Source organism: Nothobranchius furzeri, chromosome 10, assembly GCF_043380555.1.
Source record: "Nothobranchius furzeri strain GRZ-AD chromosome 10, NfurGRZ-RIMD1, whole genome shotgun sequence".
Taxonomy (NCBI): Eukaryota; Metazoa; Chordata; class Actinopteri; order Cyprinodontiformes; family Nothobranchiidae; genus Nothobranchius; species Nothobranchius furzeri.
Genome location: NC_091750.1, coordinates 66,703,011 through 66,718,294, shown reverse-complemented (window position 1 = coordinate 66,718,294; position 15,284 = coordinate 66,703,011). Strand labels below are relative to the sequence as shown.

The following is a 15,284-nucleotide window of genomic DNA, read 5'->3' as shown; positions in this document are numbered from 1 at the left end:
CAGCATGTAAATGGTTGATAACCACTTTGGGGGACATTAAAAAAACTATTTATCCGTTTTTATTTTGTTTAATATATAAATAAAACAGCACTCTAGCTGTAATTGTTAGGGCTCTTGACAGCGTAAACACAACTTCAAATTGTTCCACTTGAGGCCATAAAGTGTCGCGAGAGGGCGGGAATAACGTGAGGTTTGGGAGTCACTCTGGGAGAGAGTGGGACAGCTGCGTACAGACGTCTGTCCTTCTGGGACTGTGGGTAAGTAGTGGAGCTGCATGTTGAACAAAACTTTTCACAATTAAAGCCAAAGTACAAGAATTCTTTAGTTGTTTCGACTGATTTTTAGGAGACAAGAAAACCAATGACTTCAGCGGCAGACCGGCGTAACGTTCCAGTGGGAGGGGCAACGGTAAGTAGAGCCGGACCCGTCCTGGTGGTTCAGGGGCGTTCTTATTTTGACTTTTCAACGTTCAACCTGTGATTACTGGTTTAGCTTGACCTGTAAAAAACTTATCACCAACTGTTTTATTTATTAAACATTTTAAAGTGTAAAGGAACTAGCATTCATAATATTCATGCGCCTAAAATTGAAGTAGTCCCCGTAATTTCCATGAATTTCATACATTTTTAATCACACTTGTCCCTCTTCTCCTAAATTAGATTGAAGACGTAAACACTGATTCGTGTCAGATTTTTGTGTTGTAGCTCACATGTTCAAACTGGTTTAAAAATGTTGTAATGCCTCACTGTCAGTATGTTTAGCCCTTTATCACTGCTTTTTAAAGGGTATTTTAAAATATCTACATCATTGTATTTTAGAGGTATGCATTTGTAGTGTTTGGTACTAAATTAATGACATTAAGATTATTCACATATTCTAAAAGTGGCAGAATTATGGGATGTAAGCTACCTGCTATTGGATTAAGCGTGTCTGCAGGAATTGGGTGCATTGGACAGCTGACAGGCTCTAGGGAGGCTGCAAGTTCAGGTCATGTGGCAGGATAAAGTGGACCTCCCTTTATCAGACTGAAGAGCTTGTGACTCACCTAATAAATGTAATTAGATGACTCGGTCTCTATACAGGACTGGAGTGTGTATAAGTCTATAAACATAAACATGTTGTCCATGAAACTCTTCAGAATTCAGGGAGTGATTTGTGTAATTAAACACGCACATGTCATGAGGACGTCAGCGAGTTTGTTGCCCCGTCTGATGTTGTCGGAATAACAAATACAATAAACACAAAACCCAGACCTCACCTGTCTTGCGTCACACTCAAGGCGTTTTATTAATTCACACAGGAGAAAGGACTCGCTCAGAAACCCTACTTGCCTGATCCACCTGTAAATGATTCTCTGGAGGGTGAAATTCTGGCCTTCCTCATTGATGAAGACCAACTCCACACTTATGACGACCTTACTAAAGTCAACCCTGTGACTCCAACAACAGGTATCACATGGAAACATTGTCCAAAGCTTAGTGATTTAAACATTACTTGATTTCAGAGAACAAGGTAGTGCTACAAATTTTTTTATTGTGTCACCTTGGCTCTTGCTATAAACAGCATGCCTCTGTTGAGATCAAATCTGCAGTACTGATACAAATATGCATGAATTACTGCTGCTTTGCTAAAGACAGAAGAGAAGAGTCTCACTTAAAGAGGTCCTTCACAGAGAAACCAGTTTTCAGTCTCCATGAGATTTTCCATGCAGGCTGAACATGAAACCAGTCTCCTGCATTCGCTTCTGATAGAAAACAGACCGAGCTACATCACACTGTCACTAACATTCATGGATGGGTACGGCTGTTGTTGCTTTAGCATCCAGGAAACAGCAGAGAACGCCCCCGCTAGTAGATGCTTAGCATTAGCAACTCTACAACACAGCAAAACTCCTCCAGGCTTGAGGTGTTTGTAGAGATAAAACATCAGCATTGCAGAGCAAGCAGAGTCGGTGGTAAAGTCGAGTCGCTGTTATCCAGTCAGAGGCGAGGTGTCCACATATCAGGAAATAAGCCCCCGTATCCTGTCGTCTGAAGCTACTTTCTTGTCTAGCTGAATTCTCCGTGCTGAAGCAGGCACGCCAGAGCTTATTTCCCCAGAGTAGGACTTTTCAAGGCATTCATTCCTGCTAGAGACCTCTGCAGATGTATTAAGAATATGAGAGAAGTTCTAGTTGACAGGTATAGTTTACTGTTTTGACCACTTCAACCCATGTCATGATATTGTGTAGCTTTTTTTATTCGTATCAATAAATTCAATGGCATAAAACAGATTTTATAAAAAATTTAAATAAGTTTTAGAGTAGACGGTTTCTCCTGAAGACTGTCTGTTTTTTAATATATTTTATTTGTCATGCAATGCTAACGATCGGGTACAATCATTTATCATATGTAGTTATTTATTGATCATGCTTCTGGTGACCTAATGAAACCTTACCTCGAATGTCTGATATTGTTTATGTTTACCTTCCAGTGCTAAAATGCCTGCAGGCCAGGTACAGCATGAAGGTGTTTTACACCCATGCCGGCTGCACTTTGGTGGCTCTGAACCCCTTCCAGCCCATTCCAGACCTCTACACTCTGGATGTGATGAAGGAGTATCACTTTGCTTCTCAGCCTCAGGTATTTACAGCATCTACAAGTGGGCAGTGCTGATGCAGTTATGCAGTGACAGGCCCAAATACGTACGCAGGAAAGCCAGGATCGGCGTAAGTTGTGTGGTTTTTGTTAACAGGAGTTCAAACCACACATCTTTATTGTGGCAGAAGAGGCTTACAGGAATGTACAAGGCCAACTGGAGCCAATCAACCAGTCCTTGGTGGTCAGTGGGGAAAGTGGAGCTGGAAAGGTGAATTAATGCACACAAATACCTATAAATAAAAAACCTGAAGTCTGTCTTCAAAGTTCTGAATATCATGAAATGATTTACCTGTTTTTTGGTTCTCCGTAGATCTCACAGCTGTCAGACGGCGATGATCTTTTATATTTTCAGTAGTAGTACAAATTTATGTTTAAGAGTCAGACTTTTCTTTTACGTTTACTCACAAAGTTCTTGCATCAAATTTTTATGACTAGTTTGGCCATTAATACTAATCCCAGTAACATACTGGATTTTTAAGATGCTTTTATTTGAAGAAAATCTCTTAAAGCTTCTTTCTGGAGTATTTCTCTTATCTAATGGCACCATCAAGTGGCTGACAAGCATATCACACAAAAAGTCTATTCCTCTGTTTGTTTAAGATCGCGACCTCACGTTTTTGTTTATAAATGTGCTTCTTAGCGGACAAACGGAGCTAAAACACGTTGTTTTACGAGTATTATTCTCATGTCATGTTGTGTTTTCATATATTTATATTTTAGAGACTTACTTGTCCGTGAAAAGTTCATCAACTCTGCATCAACCGAGGTATTCCTTAAATTTGAAGCAAATAAGCGGTAATTCCATTTTTGGTTCTTTTAAAAGCACAGGAAAGGTTTCTCTTCACCTTGCTGACATACGTTTCGTTTGCCGACTGCAAAACATCCTCAGAGCTGACGCTGATGGTGGCGTCACTTCCTACTCCGGACAAGGATCATAAACACCGAACAACAGAAATACAAAAGATGGATAAAAGAAGCAATCGAGATAAGGAGACGTGGATGTGGGACCATGAACAGAGACGATGGGGTCTACTCACTGGATCATGCATGGGACTGCATCATCGGAGAGGGGAGAGCGGGCAGCAGAGGGGGACAACGTCCTCTGCTGCCCGCGGATAAACGGAGTAGGAAGTGACGCCACCATCAGCGTCAGCTCTGAGGAAGTTTTGCAGTCAGCAAACGAAACATACGTCAGCAAGGTGAAGAGAAACCTTTCTTGTGTTTTAAAAAGAACCAATAATGGAATTAGAAACTAAACACAGCAGTGGCGTGTCCAGATCTTTTAAAATGGGGTGGCCCAGGTGAGGCACAACTTTGTGCATGGGTGGCACCAATGGTTATGCTATTTTTGTTTTACCCCCAAGTCTTTTGTGGACAAGGAAAAGCCTACTTAAAGGTAAATTAGTGTGGTGGCACCTGGGGTGGCCAATCAGATTCCAAGGGTGGCATGTGCTACCCCAGGCCACTCCCTGGACACGCCCCTGAAACACAGTAAGAACGCACCAAAAATAAACGGTAGTCTATCGCTATTGGTTAGTTCTGGTCTGCGCTCAGTTTCCTATTGAATGGAGCTCTGTGGGGCAGGGGGCGTGCTTAGAAGAAAAAAAAAAGACGTATTGCTTACATTTAATCACAGTACATGATGAGATAATTACTTTTACGGATTTATGAGAAATCGTGCATCATTTCTGAAAGGGGAAAACTCCTGAAAGCAGCGTTAATAAGCCAGAGTTCATTAGCATCAAGCATCTTTACGGGAGTAATGACTACTGATTTATTTCCCACCAGACATGGACGTCTCGTTGCCTGATGAAATACTACGCCACCGTAGCAGCTTCCTCTTCAGTGATGAAGAGTCAGGACACAGTAGAAAGGATCGAGAGGAGAGTGTTAGACTCCAATCCTTTAATGGAGGCTTTTGGTAAGACAACAGGTGATATTTTTCAAATGTGTAAACATTTGTGCGAGCAGTCACTCACCATCAGCGAACCCTCTGCAGGCAACGCCTGCACGCTCCGAAACAACAACAGCAGTCGCTTTGGGAAGTATATCCAGCTGCAGCTAGACGGGTACGAGTCTTCTACCCCTTACAGGAACCCAGGCGCCTGCAGCTGGTTAATGTGCTGCTTTCATTTCAAGGTATCAGCTGTTAGTCGGGGCTTCAGTGCAAACATATTTGCTAGAAAAGACACGAGTAGCCTGTCAGCCAGCAGACGAGAGGAACTTTCACATCTTTTACCAGGTGAGTTCACAGGTTTCATCGTCTTCTATTACCACGAATGGTGTGCTGAGAGATGTTTATGTTTCAGATGATGAAAGGAGCCAGTGATGCACAGAGAAACGAATGGAAGATGCCACGCAATCAGAGATTTGTTTGGCTGCCGAACTGTGAAAAGCAAGTCGAGGGTCAGTATTTCAGTTTCTACCCGTTCTACTGCTCTGTTGCTTTTTATGAGATATTTGAACAAATAGATGTTCTTTTGCAGATGATTGTTTTCAAGACACTTTGGAGGCAATGGTGCATCTAGGAATTGATGCAGAAAGGCAAAAACAGATATTTATGGTAAAGCGAGACTGTTTCAATTTAGCTTTAGATGTGGAACACTTACAGTTCTAGTAACAAAAAAAGTCTGTATGAGAATGGCTGAAATGAATGAAATCACAGTATATAAACAAACTGGAAAGGATGTTCTTAACATGGCTATATTGTTTTGTAAAATTTTCATCTTTTGCTTATTTGTTATAAACAGATTTTAGCTGGGATTCTTCAGTTGGGAAATGTGACTTTCTCCACTTCAACCAACGAATCACAGCCTTATGAGCTCGATGAACAGTCTAAAGGTGTTTAAAATCATTTATTTAAATGATTTACCCATCCTAATTCAGAATGGTTCTAGTTCTTTTCATTTTGAAGGGCTTTGTTTAGCTTTTACCGTCAAACTCACCCGTGTTTCAGACTTCCTGCAGAGAGCAGCGGAGCTGCTGTGTGTTCCTGCAGATGAGCTCCAGACGTGTGTAACGGTGAGGACACTGAAGGCAGGGAAGCAGAGTGTGCTGAAGCCCTGTTCCTGGGCAGAGTGCAGTGTGAGGAGGGACTGTCTGGCCAAAGTCATTTACGCACGGTAAGAACAACAATCTGATGACATCAGTAATGTTAAAACAGGATCATTTACAGCCCTGACTGGATTCTCTCCTTGTTTAATCTCTTCTTATATCAAGTGTGGCTTTTGTTCTCACCAGGTTATTTGAGTGGTTGGTTACCTTCATCAACAACAGCATATGTGCAGACAAATCATCGTGGTGCAACTTCATAGGTAAAGGTGCTACGTGCTCTGACAGCTCAGCCTCCCTACTCAAGCTCAGTCCTGTCCTCTGTGATCTGCAGGAGTCTTGGACGTTTACGGCTTTGAGTGTTTTCAAAACAACAACTTGGAGCAGCTTTGCATCAACTACGCCAACGAGAAACTTCAGCAGCACTTTGTTTCCCATTATCTTCAGGCTCAACAGGTGGTTTTCTGTATTTGACCCTTATTTACTGCAAGTTTTTAAATGGACACAGTATAGGAGCTGGTCTGGACTCATTTCTAAATGTGTTTGATATATTTTGTATTTTATGGTGTTAATTCTCTCAGGAGGAATATGTGTCTGAGGGGATGGAGTGGTCTTTTGTCAAATTTCAAGATAACCAGAGTTGTTTGGATCTTATTGAGGGAACCCCCGTCGGCATCTTTTCTCTTCTGAATGAGGTATGATCTCTTTGCTTTTAATTATCTTAACTGCAGAGCAACAAATGATTACACATAAATAATGTACCTTATTTTTTAAATACATTTTTGAATGAAAAAGGGTGACTTTCTTGTTTATTATATGCATGTTTGTGTATTCCTTAAATATACTGTCTGTAAATAATTGTTATGTTGCCCTAAAGGAGAGCCGACTCAATCGAGCGTCTGATGCTACGATGTTGAGGATTCGTTTGGAGAAGGAGCTCAGTGGTAACGCCAACATCAGCTGGGACAAGTTCAGCAAGCTGCCATACTTCACAGTGGCTCATTATGCAGGAAGAGTTGACTACCAGATAGATGGCATGGTGGGGAAAAACAAGGTAAGGAAGCCTTTTAAACCATGTTTTAAATAAAGGGAACTTATTGTGCAAAACTCACCTTTTCCATTCTTTTGTGATTCCTTGTGGGTCTCTACTGCCTCTATAAACACCCCCAGATGTGATAAACATTCATCTATCTGTCAGTGTTTGGTTTTAGAAATTGTGTTTTAAAAAAGGCATTTCAAAGAATCCCCATTTGTGATGTCACAAACAGGGAAAATAGAACAGAGCAATGTCTCTTGTGGAAGAGCTGCTGCTGGAAGAGCAGTGGCTCTACTGTAAACCCCCTCCCAGAAATCGAAGCTTCTCTGCTTATAGCAGCTTGATCGGGGGGAGGGGTGGGCGGGGCCAGATTGCCCTCAAACGACTCATTCAGGAAGACACTGAAAATATCGAGTTAAAGAGCTGGAATCACTATGTGAGATTTAATGCAAAAAACTTTATAAACATTATTTAATATTTTAAATTCATTCATATCTGTCCTTTAAAAGAGGGAATTTTGCTCAACACCCTCTTTTGTTCAGAAATATTGGACTCATTGTTCCAAAAGTTCTTTTTTTATTCAACGTTTACTCCTTGAGAGTTTAGTAAAAAATCTGGCCAGTGTTACTTGTCAGTGAAAAGCAGGTGAAAAGAACATTCGTCTACTGATCTTCAGGTGGGTTTTGTGTTTTAGGACCCGGTACCACCAGAACTTACCAGTCTGCTCCATAAGTCCAACAACCCCGTCCTTCACCAAATCTTCTCTGACGAGGAACCAGAGAACCCAAACAACAAGAGCCTCAACAAAGTCACGGTGGTCTCCAAGTTCAAGGTGGGATCAGTCCCGGTCTGTTTTCATGAAGGTGTGTTTCTCGTAATTCTGATGATTTTTAATGTACTATAGAACTCACTGGAGAGCCTGATGAAGATCCTCCTCACCACCGCTCCTCATTACACCCGCTGCATCAAACCCAACATCGACTGCAGGCCGCTGACCTTTAAGAAAGAAGAGGTGGTTCTTCTGCTCTGGCTTTATGATTGTTTTTGTCTTCTCCTCCTCCAAGAACTTTTTACTTGATCCATTCTGTTTTCTGCCAGGTCATCATGCAGCTGGAGGCCTGTGGGATCGTGGAGACCATTCATATCAGTGCTGCAGGATTTCCAATAAGGTCTGCACCATTTTTGAAAAGTTCAATAATTTATTTCTCTCAACTTTAGTTGACTTTTTAATATATATATATATATATATATATATATATATATATATATATATATATATATATATATATATATATATATATATTAATAAAAATGTCTTTTACAGGATTCCATTTAAAGGCTTCATGCAGCGTTATGGATTGATTACCAAATATTCAGCATCAGGAAGTCAAAGTATTGGTAAGTTTCTCGTTATTCGTGGTCCGTTTGGTCACATCGACTGTTTGCAATGAGTGATTTTATTTCCTCTCTTCAGGTCTGCTGGTTTTTTCCTCTTTTCCCTTCATTATTCCTCTCGATAAAACACGATCCTCAGTTCACTGCTCTCCTTGGGAATTTTCAGTTTGTTTTTTAAAACAAGACCTTTTAACAAATTTAGCAACATCTTATAAACTTTACAGGTAAATGCATGCATGTCTGTCAGAGCTTGCTTTGCATGCTTTTCCACTCATTCTGTGGTGCTTTGTGATGAACTCACGCTGCTGTTATCTTTTATCGTCACTTTAACCCTCGTCTGTGGCAGAGTAGTGAGTGTGACTGAATTGGTTCCATGTTTGGGTAAATTCAGTAATTCAGACTGGGAACATTTTGCATAATACCCAAAAACTAAATAATTAATTAACTGATGCTTGTAAATATTTTCATCTAAATTAAAACAGGAGTAGATTTAACTCATTCGCTGCCAGCGTTTCTCACTGTTTTTTTTAAGAGTGACAGAACGTTGCGCGCTAGGATGACGTCGACGCCAAAACAACCAAAACAAAGCGGAGACTCACCTCTTACATCAGGATGAATCTGTACGTTTTGAGCAGGGGCGGATTTAGGACAGAAGAAGATCCCGGGCTTAACACACACACACACACACACATGACACGCACTAGTCAACATATTTGTCTTGTACCACATGATTTTTAATCTGAAGCTACATATGAAGCATTTTCAGGGCAGAGTATTGTTCCTGTTAGTGTTTAGTGTGAGATGATAGTAAATATTCCCTTTCTTTCTCCAACAACTTTACCTGATAATAAGCTAACTTTAGGCAAACCAGCAGCACAACAAATATTTTCAAATAAGACTCACAAACCTGAGTCAACACCAGTCTCATCAAAGCTGGGGTTCTGTCGCCGTACTTTTGGTCAAAAAAACGTCCTTATGTCCATCTTCACTCATGCGTTTCAGGCAGAGACTGCAGAAGAAGCCGGCTGCTGAAGGGCTTCTTCTTCAGTGGTGGAGGCTCAGGCAAGCTGTATACAAACTACTGCCAGCTGCTCCCTCTCTGTTGGACTTTGGTACTGCATGTTACTTCCGCGATTTAGATCCGGGGCTTTTCATTAAACATCCGGGGCTTCAGCCCAAGTAGCTGGGCCTAACGCCGCCCCTGGTTTCGAGCGTTATCCGTTCTTTCATAATCTGTTGTTGAATTGTGATCGGCAGAAGCTTTTCCGGTTCGCGCCTCACGGTTTTTTACAGCAGCGGTCCAAATTGATCTAACACATGGATTTTCTGCTTCCTGATCACGTGACGTGTGACGTATGCGGATGAAGATCGCCTTTAGGGCTGAGATGTTTGTTCTCACAGTGTGGGGGCTCGTTCCGATGCCCACACAGTAAAAACATTCAAATGACGACTTTAGTCGTCATTGGCAGTGAATGGGTTAATAATGATGTATCATTGTGTATTTAGATTAATCAGATGTCCCAAATTTGGAGATTATTTAAACATATTTTGTCAGATGGCCGTTTTACGTCTCTTTTTCATCAAAGATATGGGTTTCTGTACATGCAAAACTGAGATTAGTACATTTTTTCAGTTTTTAGTTCCTTAACTCAGACTAATAGAAAGGTAGGGAGTAAACATTTTTCCTTGCTTCTAGGGTTCCTAATGTTTACACGGGTAGTTGGACTTTACTTGCTGAAATCATGACTGCCCTTTCCTCTCATGTTTTTAATGTTGCTACATGTCCAAATCTAACTTTTAATCTCTTTTGCATGTATGTAATGCTTTGAATTTGCTGTTTGTTGTAGATGTTGTGCTGTTTTAGTAATTTCTCCTGCCATCATTGCTTCACTTCACACTCGTTATAAAATGTCATGATGTCTGAATCTTCAGGTGCTTTTTATTTTTTTATATCATAAGTTATAACTTCTGGTTAATTCTTAGATCCAGAGTCTGATCTGAACAACGTCCTTCAGCAGGAAGTGGAGAAAGTTCTCAGTGTTGTGTTACATCATCATCGGCTTTGTGAGGGTCGCAGTTCTTTGGTGCATTGTGGGAGGACCAAAGTTTTTCTCACCCAGACGACAGTCAGTAACTGATTGCTTATTTGATCCTGTTCAGTTTTTGGATCATATGTGTCTCACTACTTTAAGTTGGTCTGTTGACTCATTTCACAGCTAGATCTGTTGGAAGATCAGAGGAAGAAGATCCTGTCCCAGTGCGCTTTCTCCATCCAGTGCTGCTGGCTGCGGTACCAGCGCCGTAAACGCCTCGTCCGCCGACAGTCTGTCACTTTAATCCAAGCAGGTAAAGAGTTTATACTGCGGTCAGATATTTCTGAGTACAGGTAGCAAAGCTCTGTGGCCTTCATCCCACGGGGTGTCTGCTGGCTTTACCCTGATGTCTGGCCAACAGGAAGCAGCTGGTGGTGTCTGTACACACTGTTAGTAATCAGATTACCTGTTCTGAAACAATCCATCCCGTCATGTCTGAAACACATTACTTCGGTGGCAAATGTTTTATTTTTCAGCCAATTTTGCATGTTTGATTGTGTTTACTTGTTATAATTCAGTTTCTGAACAGCCTCTGTTACGAGAAATGGTGTGGCTATCTTTTAGGAATGATGAGCTAACTACTAGTCAAAGTGCAGCCAAAACTAAAGCAGATTGCTGCCTTCATAAAACCTCTCAGCTCTGAAACATTTTTTGTAAACATTTGCGTCATCGGTTACGCATTCCACGGATATTTTAGTGAAATTATTTGAAACATTTCTGCCAGACTTGACCCCTGGATGCACCAGAGTCACTTAAACACTATTTCTCAGAACAGAGGCCAGTCAGGAAGCCCTCTTTAATTATTCATAGCTTTTACACTGAAACACATTTCAGAATAACAGAAAAATCCTTTTAATGCGCCGTGAGATGTTAACAGTTTAGAGTATTACTGCCTGCAGCTGTGAGGTCCTGGCTGGTCAGGAAGCAGATCCAGAGATGGAACAGAGCTGCTGCAGTGATCCAGAAAACCTGGAAGAAGTGGAGGGTGAGATGCAGAATAAATTTGAACATTCTGCATTATGATTTCCAGCTTAAATATAATTTTATTTCTGCGGCAGGCTCTGTTGAAATCTTTGGCTGAGTCAGAACTTGATGATGCCAAGGACCTTGCATCCGAGGACATCCTAGAACTGAACCCTATTGTCAGGGAGCGTGGCTCAGTGCAGCTGTCCAGCATCCAGGACCCGGTGACAGTGCAGGGGTGGCCTATGGGCCTGGCTCTGGCCTCAGCTCCGTCCATCGCAGTTTCTTTGACAACCACGGGCTTCCAGAAGGTTATGTCTGTGATGGCGTCACTCAACTTTCCGTCCAGGAGAGGAGAGTATAAGGTGGAGACCAACCAGTATAAGCAGGGTCTCGCCTCCATACGTGCCCAACCCAAGGTGAGCACACTTAGACACTCAAAGGCTTTAAGGTTTTATTCAGCTCAGTGTTTTGCTGTGATTATTATTATTTTCCCACACAGGGATCTGTAAAACTCCACTATCAGCGGTCTCCTCTTCTGTATGCTGACATGCAGCCAGACCTGAAGAGTGATGTGACAGGTTTCAACGCGATCCTGCTGGAAAAAACTTTGTAAGTCAGGGATGAAATAAAAGCAGCTGTTTTTATTTTATAGCTGACACAAGAAACAAACCAGGAGTTTTATGCATCGAATTATGAACGCTAAACTTCAACATCTTTGGAAAACTGTGTGGAACATCATGAGAGATGATGCAGTTTTAGCTAATTAAAACTCATCTGTGCATGTGAGATTACATTACAGCCATAATAATATGTCCCACACGAAGAGCACTTTAACAAAACTTTTGTATCATCGCTGCCACTTTAGAACGTCTGCCTGTTGCACTGGGCCGATGGAAGTGCCTCTTCTGAAATCTTTGAGCTTCCAGTGTATATATGTATCAGATTCATTATTTAAATGGCAAAATGTAAGTGTAGATGTTCATGCTCTCAATAACATTTACTGCTCGTTTTTGCTGCGGAACACAAGTCTGCAAGCATTGCACTTGCAAATCAGTTATTGCACACGGAAAAGCACATTACTGTTCATCCTGCAAAATGGCAACAGGGAAATTATGGAACATATTTTAATTGCTGCTCTAAACATAATTTAGTAAAAACTACAGCATGTTAACAGTGTATTTGCATAAATGGAGAATGAAAAAAACATACCAAATATTTTTGACAAAAAACTTGGGATTTTAGTTTTGATGAGCTTTTTTTTAAATTGTGCAATATACTAAAAGATTTCTTCTCCTTGTTCAGATCATCACATAACCTTTAGTCAGCCTTGGTGCATGTGTAATTTATTTTTATTCTGCTGTACATTTGTGTAAATGCACCAGCATCATTGTGATGGTACACTTTGGAATGTGTAAACCAACCAGCTGTTTTTTTTTTTTTTTTAGTCAGGATCCATTTGTATAGCTTTGAGGCTAGTCTTATGTAAACTGTGTCTAAGTAGATTAAACACATCCTGCAGATTCTTAAATAGGTTAGGATCTGGGAAATGTTACTCTACTGGAACCTTTTGTGGTGCTTTAGGACAACTGCCCTGTTTGTTATTCACCTACCTGGTTTTAATGTTATGGCTGATCAATGCAAGGATATAATATTTTAAACTGTTTTGGGAAAATGAAAAAAATAAAGTACATTTATTTCCAGCTTTAATTTAGTCTTGATTCAGAAAAAATAGTTTATTAGAACATTATGTACAAACAGGTGTGGGAGTAGTCCTAGAACATGCATGGCACGTGTGGTAAAAAAAAAAATGCAGTTTTATACATCAGTCATTACTGGGGGTTAGTTAATGCAGTGGCTCCATCTTCAACTAGTTTTAAACACTGATCTGAAAACTCCACAAAAAGAGGCTCCTGCATGGCGGCTTTCATCGCTTCGTCTTTCCTCTGAGCGCCATCTACGGAACGCAGTAACTGTCTCAGATGGGGGTTGCAAAGAAGATCTCTTAGCTCATTGGACTGACCTGTAGAATAAATTCAGTAGTACGGTGAGGAAGTAAGTAGCCATATCATATTTTACAATACTTAGAGGTAAAATCTGAGATCATCAAGAGTATTAAATTTGCATCATTAAAGCTTTATGTGAATAAAATGTGAATGGAACAAAAATATTTTTTTTTCCTAAAATTCCAGGATTAAAATGGTAAACTCTTCCAGAAAACAAAAAACAGCAACACTCAAATTTGCAGATAAAGTTGTAAAGTTAAATAATACATCTGAATATAAATGATAAGCTTGCAAAAAAGACTGTTGCATTCAATGACCATTATATACTGAGGGCAGTGTTGCTTCTGGACTCTTAAACTTGCCTACTTGTCCTCTAGTAAAAGAAAAAATGACACCGGACACTAATTTCTCCATATTACCACTAACCTCGGCCATAATTGATGAATTTTATCTAAAGTGGCTTCAATAAACCACTATGCTGCTTGCTGCTAGTCAGTTATGTAAAGCTAGATTTATTACCCAACAGCTGGAGCCTTTGCAGTGGCACTTTGTCAATTATGTCGTCTTCATGCAGCAGATCCTCGACACCACATGCCTCTGGTGGAACATAAACGAAAAACAAGGAGATTCAAATCAGATAAATTTAAAATAGTAAACTCCACACTATTCCTATGAAGGAATGAAAAACATTTTTAACCAATTCATGTTGTTTATCTCATTGTATGCCATTTTTTTTTAAATATGAGAATATGAAATCTAAAATTCCTGACAATACCAGAGCAGACAGCATCTTCGGGATTATATGAGCAAGGCTTCACAACAGGAAGGCAGGTGTCTATTAACAGAAAATCAGAGTAAATTATTCCTTAGAAGTAAATTTACACATGATCACAATCCTGAGACCAAATCTCACTCACCTTTATGCTTCTTGTAACAGCCAAGTGAGCAACTAAAAGACAGGAGGATTACAGCAGTAAGTCATCTGGAGAAACTAGGGATGGACAATATATTGAAATCAATATTGTATCTGCCGATATTAGTCATTTTTTAACATATAAATAAAACTGATATTAACCTATATTTTTTCCATCTCGTCTCCATTTTTTTTGCCTGTTTCAGTGGGTGTGGTGTAATTGAACAGTGAATGAAATAATCTCTGAACCGTAAATGTGTGTGTTGTGTGTAAATAATGACGTAAATTCAGCTTTAATAATTAAATTCTATACAAAATCTTCTGATTTTAAAAGCATTAATGTCAGTATATCAGTATCGGAAATATTGGTTATCGGCCATAACAGTGATCTTATTATCGGATATCGGCCCCAAAATTTCATATTGGTACATCACTAGGAGAAACGGTGAGTTTTTATGGTTATTCCCAGGTTTAATTGATGTGAATGGGGGAAAAAAAAAACAGATCCGGATACCAATCTCCAAATTTTAACCTCCCAGATATTTTCGAGGACGATCATTCTAAACCTGACTGCCTATCGTAGGAAATAAATACAAAAAAGGTAAATGGATATGAATCTGTAACTTTTGAATTTCGATTAGTGAATAAACGTGCATTCAAACCATCGACATACATATAGATTCAAACGCGCTTCTCAAGTCTCTTGCAAAGTTTTTTTTTTACCCAAACGAGTTTCCTTCACGCATGGCGGTAACACGTTTTTAATGTGACAACACGGTAAAGTAACAATTGTTAACTGGTTAAGTAATTATCGGGTAAACTTTATCTTTCGTAACGCTGCTAAGAAAGTAACATCCGGTTAGGTAGTCGTAGATATTCAGCGCTCGTTTACTTACTATCTTATTTCACAGGTTGGACATCTGTATTTTGGTGTCTGCTCGCAGCACACATTACAAAGCTGCATCGTTGTGGCTCGAGAAGACTCCGCGTGCTTCAGAACCTCAGAACTGACTGTAGAAAAGAGGACGTTACATGCCACAAGAACTGCTTCCGGTTCAGGGGCTGTTGTTTCCAAAAGAAAAGCCTCTATTTTCCGTGTAGCTAATGTTTACCTAACCATTTAATTTGTTTGATAAAAAATTATACCTATCCTCTTGGTATATTTAGCTGTCTCTGTTTCGGAAAAGA

The 15,284-nt window shown here is 40.1% G+C and overlaps 2 protein-coding genes across 2 annotated transcripts; one reads left to right on the top strand and one right to left on the bottom strand.

The window, feature by feature from the left end:
* Positions 1 to 166: 166 nt before the first annotated feature.
* LOC107387051 (unconventional myosin-XIX) lies at positions 167 to 11,935 on the top strand. The gene is made up of 25 exons (XM_054730917.2): positions 167 to 257; positions 346 to 408; positions 1,301 to 1,448; positions 2,473 to 2,621; positions 2,734 to 2,847; positions 4,428 to 4,560; positions 4,639 to 4,708; positions 4,779 to 4,881; positions 4,949 to 5,045; positions 5,126 to 5,202; positions 5,390 to 5,480; positions 5,596 to 5,761; positions 5,880 to 5,953; positions 6,025 to 6,146; positions 6,272 to 6,385; positions 6,568 to 6,744; positions 7,421 to 7,558; positions 7,631 to 7,738; positions 7,825 to 7,895; positions 8,051 to 8,124; positions 10,105 to 10,247; positions 10,338 to 10,467; positions 11,114 to 11,199; positions 11,273 to 11,596; positions 11,680 to 11,935. Exons 2-25 carry the CDS (start codon positions 361 to 363, stop codon positions 11,791 to 11,793), a joined length of 2,871 nt encoding a protein of 956 aa, XP_054586892.2. The 5' UTR covers positions 167 to 257; positions 346 to 360; the 3' UTR covers positions 11,794 to 11,935.
* A 931-nt stretch (positions 11,936 to 12,866) lies between these two features.
* Positions 12,867 to 15,262, bottom strand: znhit3 (zinc finger, HIT-type containing 3). Its single transcript, XM_015961810.3, has 5 exons — positions 14,993 to 15,262; positions 14,101 to 14,132; positions 13,959 to 14,018; positions 13,703 to 13,780; positions 12,867 to 13,200 (listed from the first exon to the last, which is right to left on the bottom strand). The coding sequence occupies exons 1-5, from the start codon at positions 15,058 to 15,060 to the stop codon at positions 13,010 to 13,012; spliced, it is 429 nt and encodes a 142-aa protein (XP_015817296.1). The 5' UTR covers positions 15,061 to 15,262; the 3' UTR covers positions 12,867 to 13,009.
* Between the last annotated feature and the right edge of the window lie 22 nt (positions 15,263 to 15,284).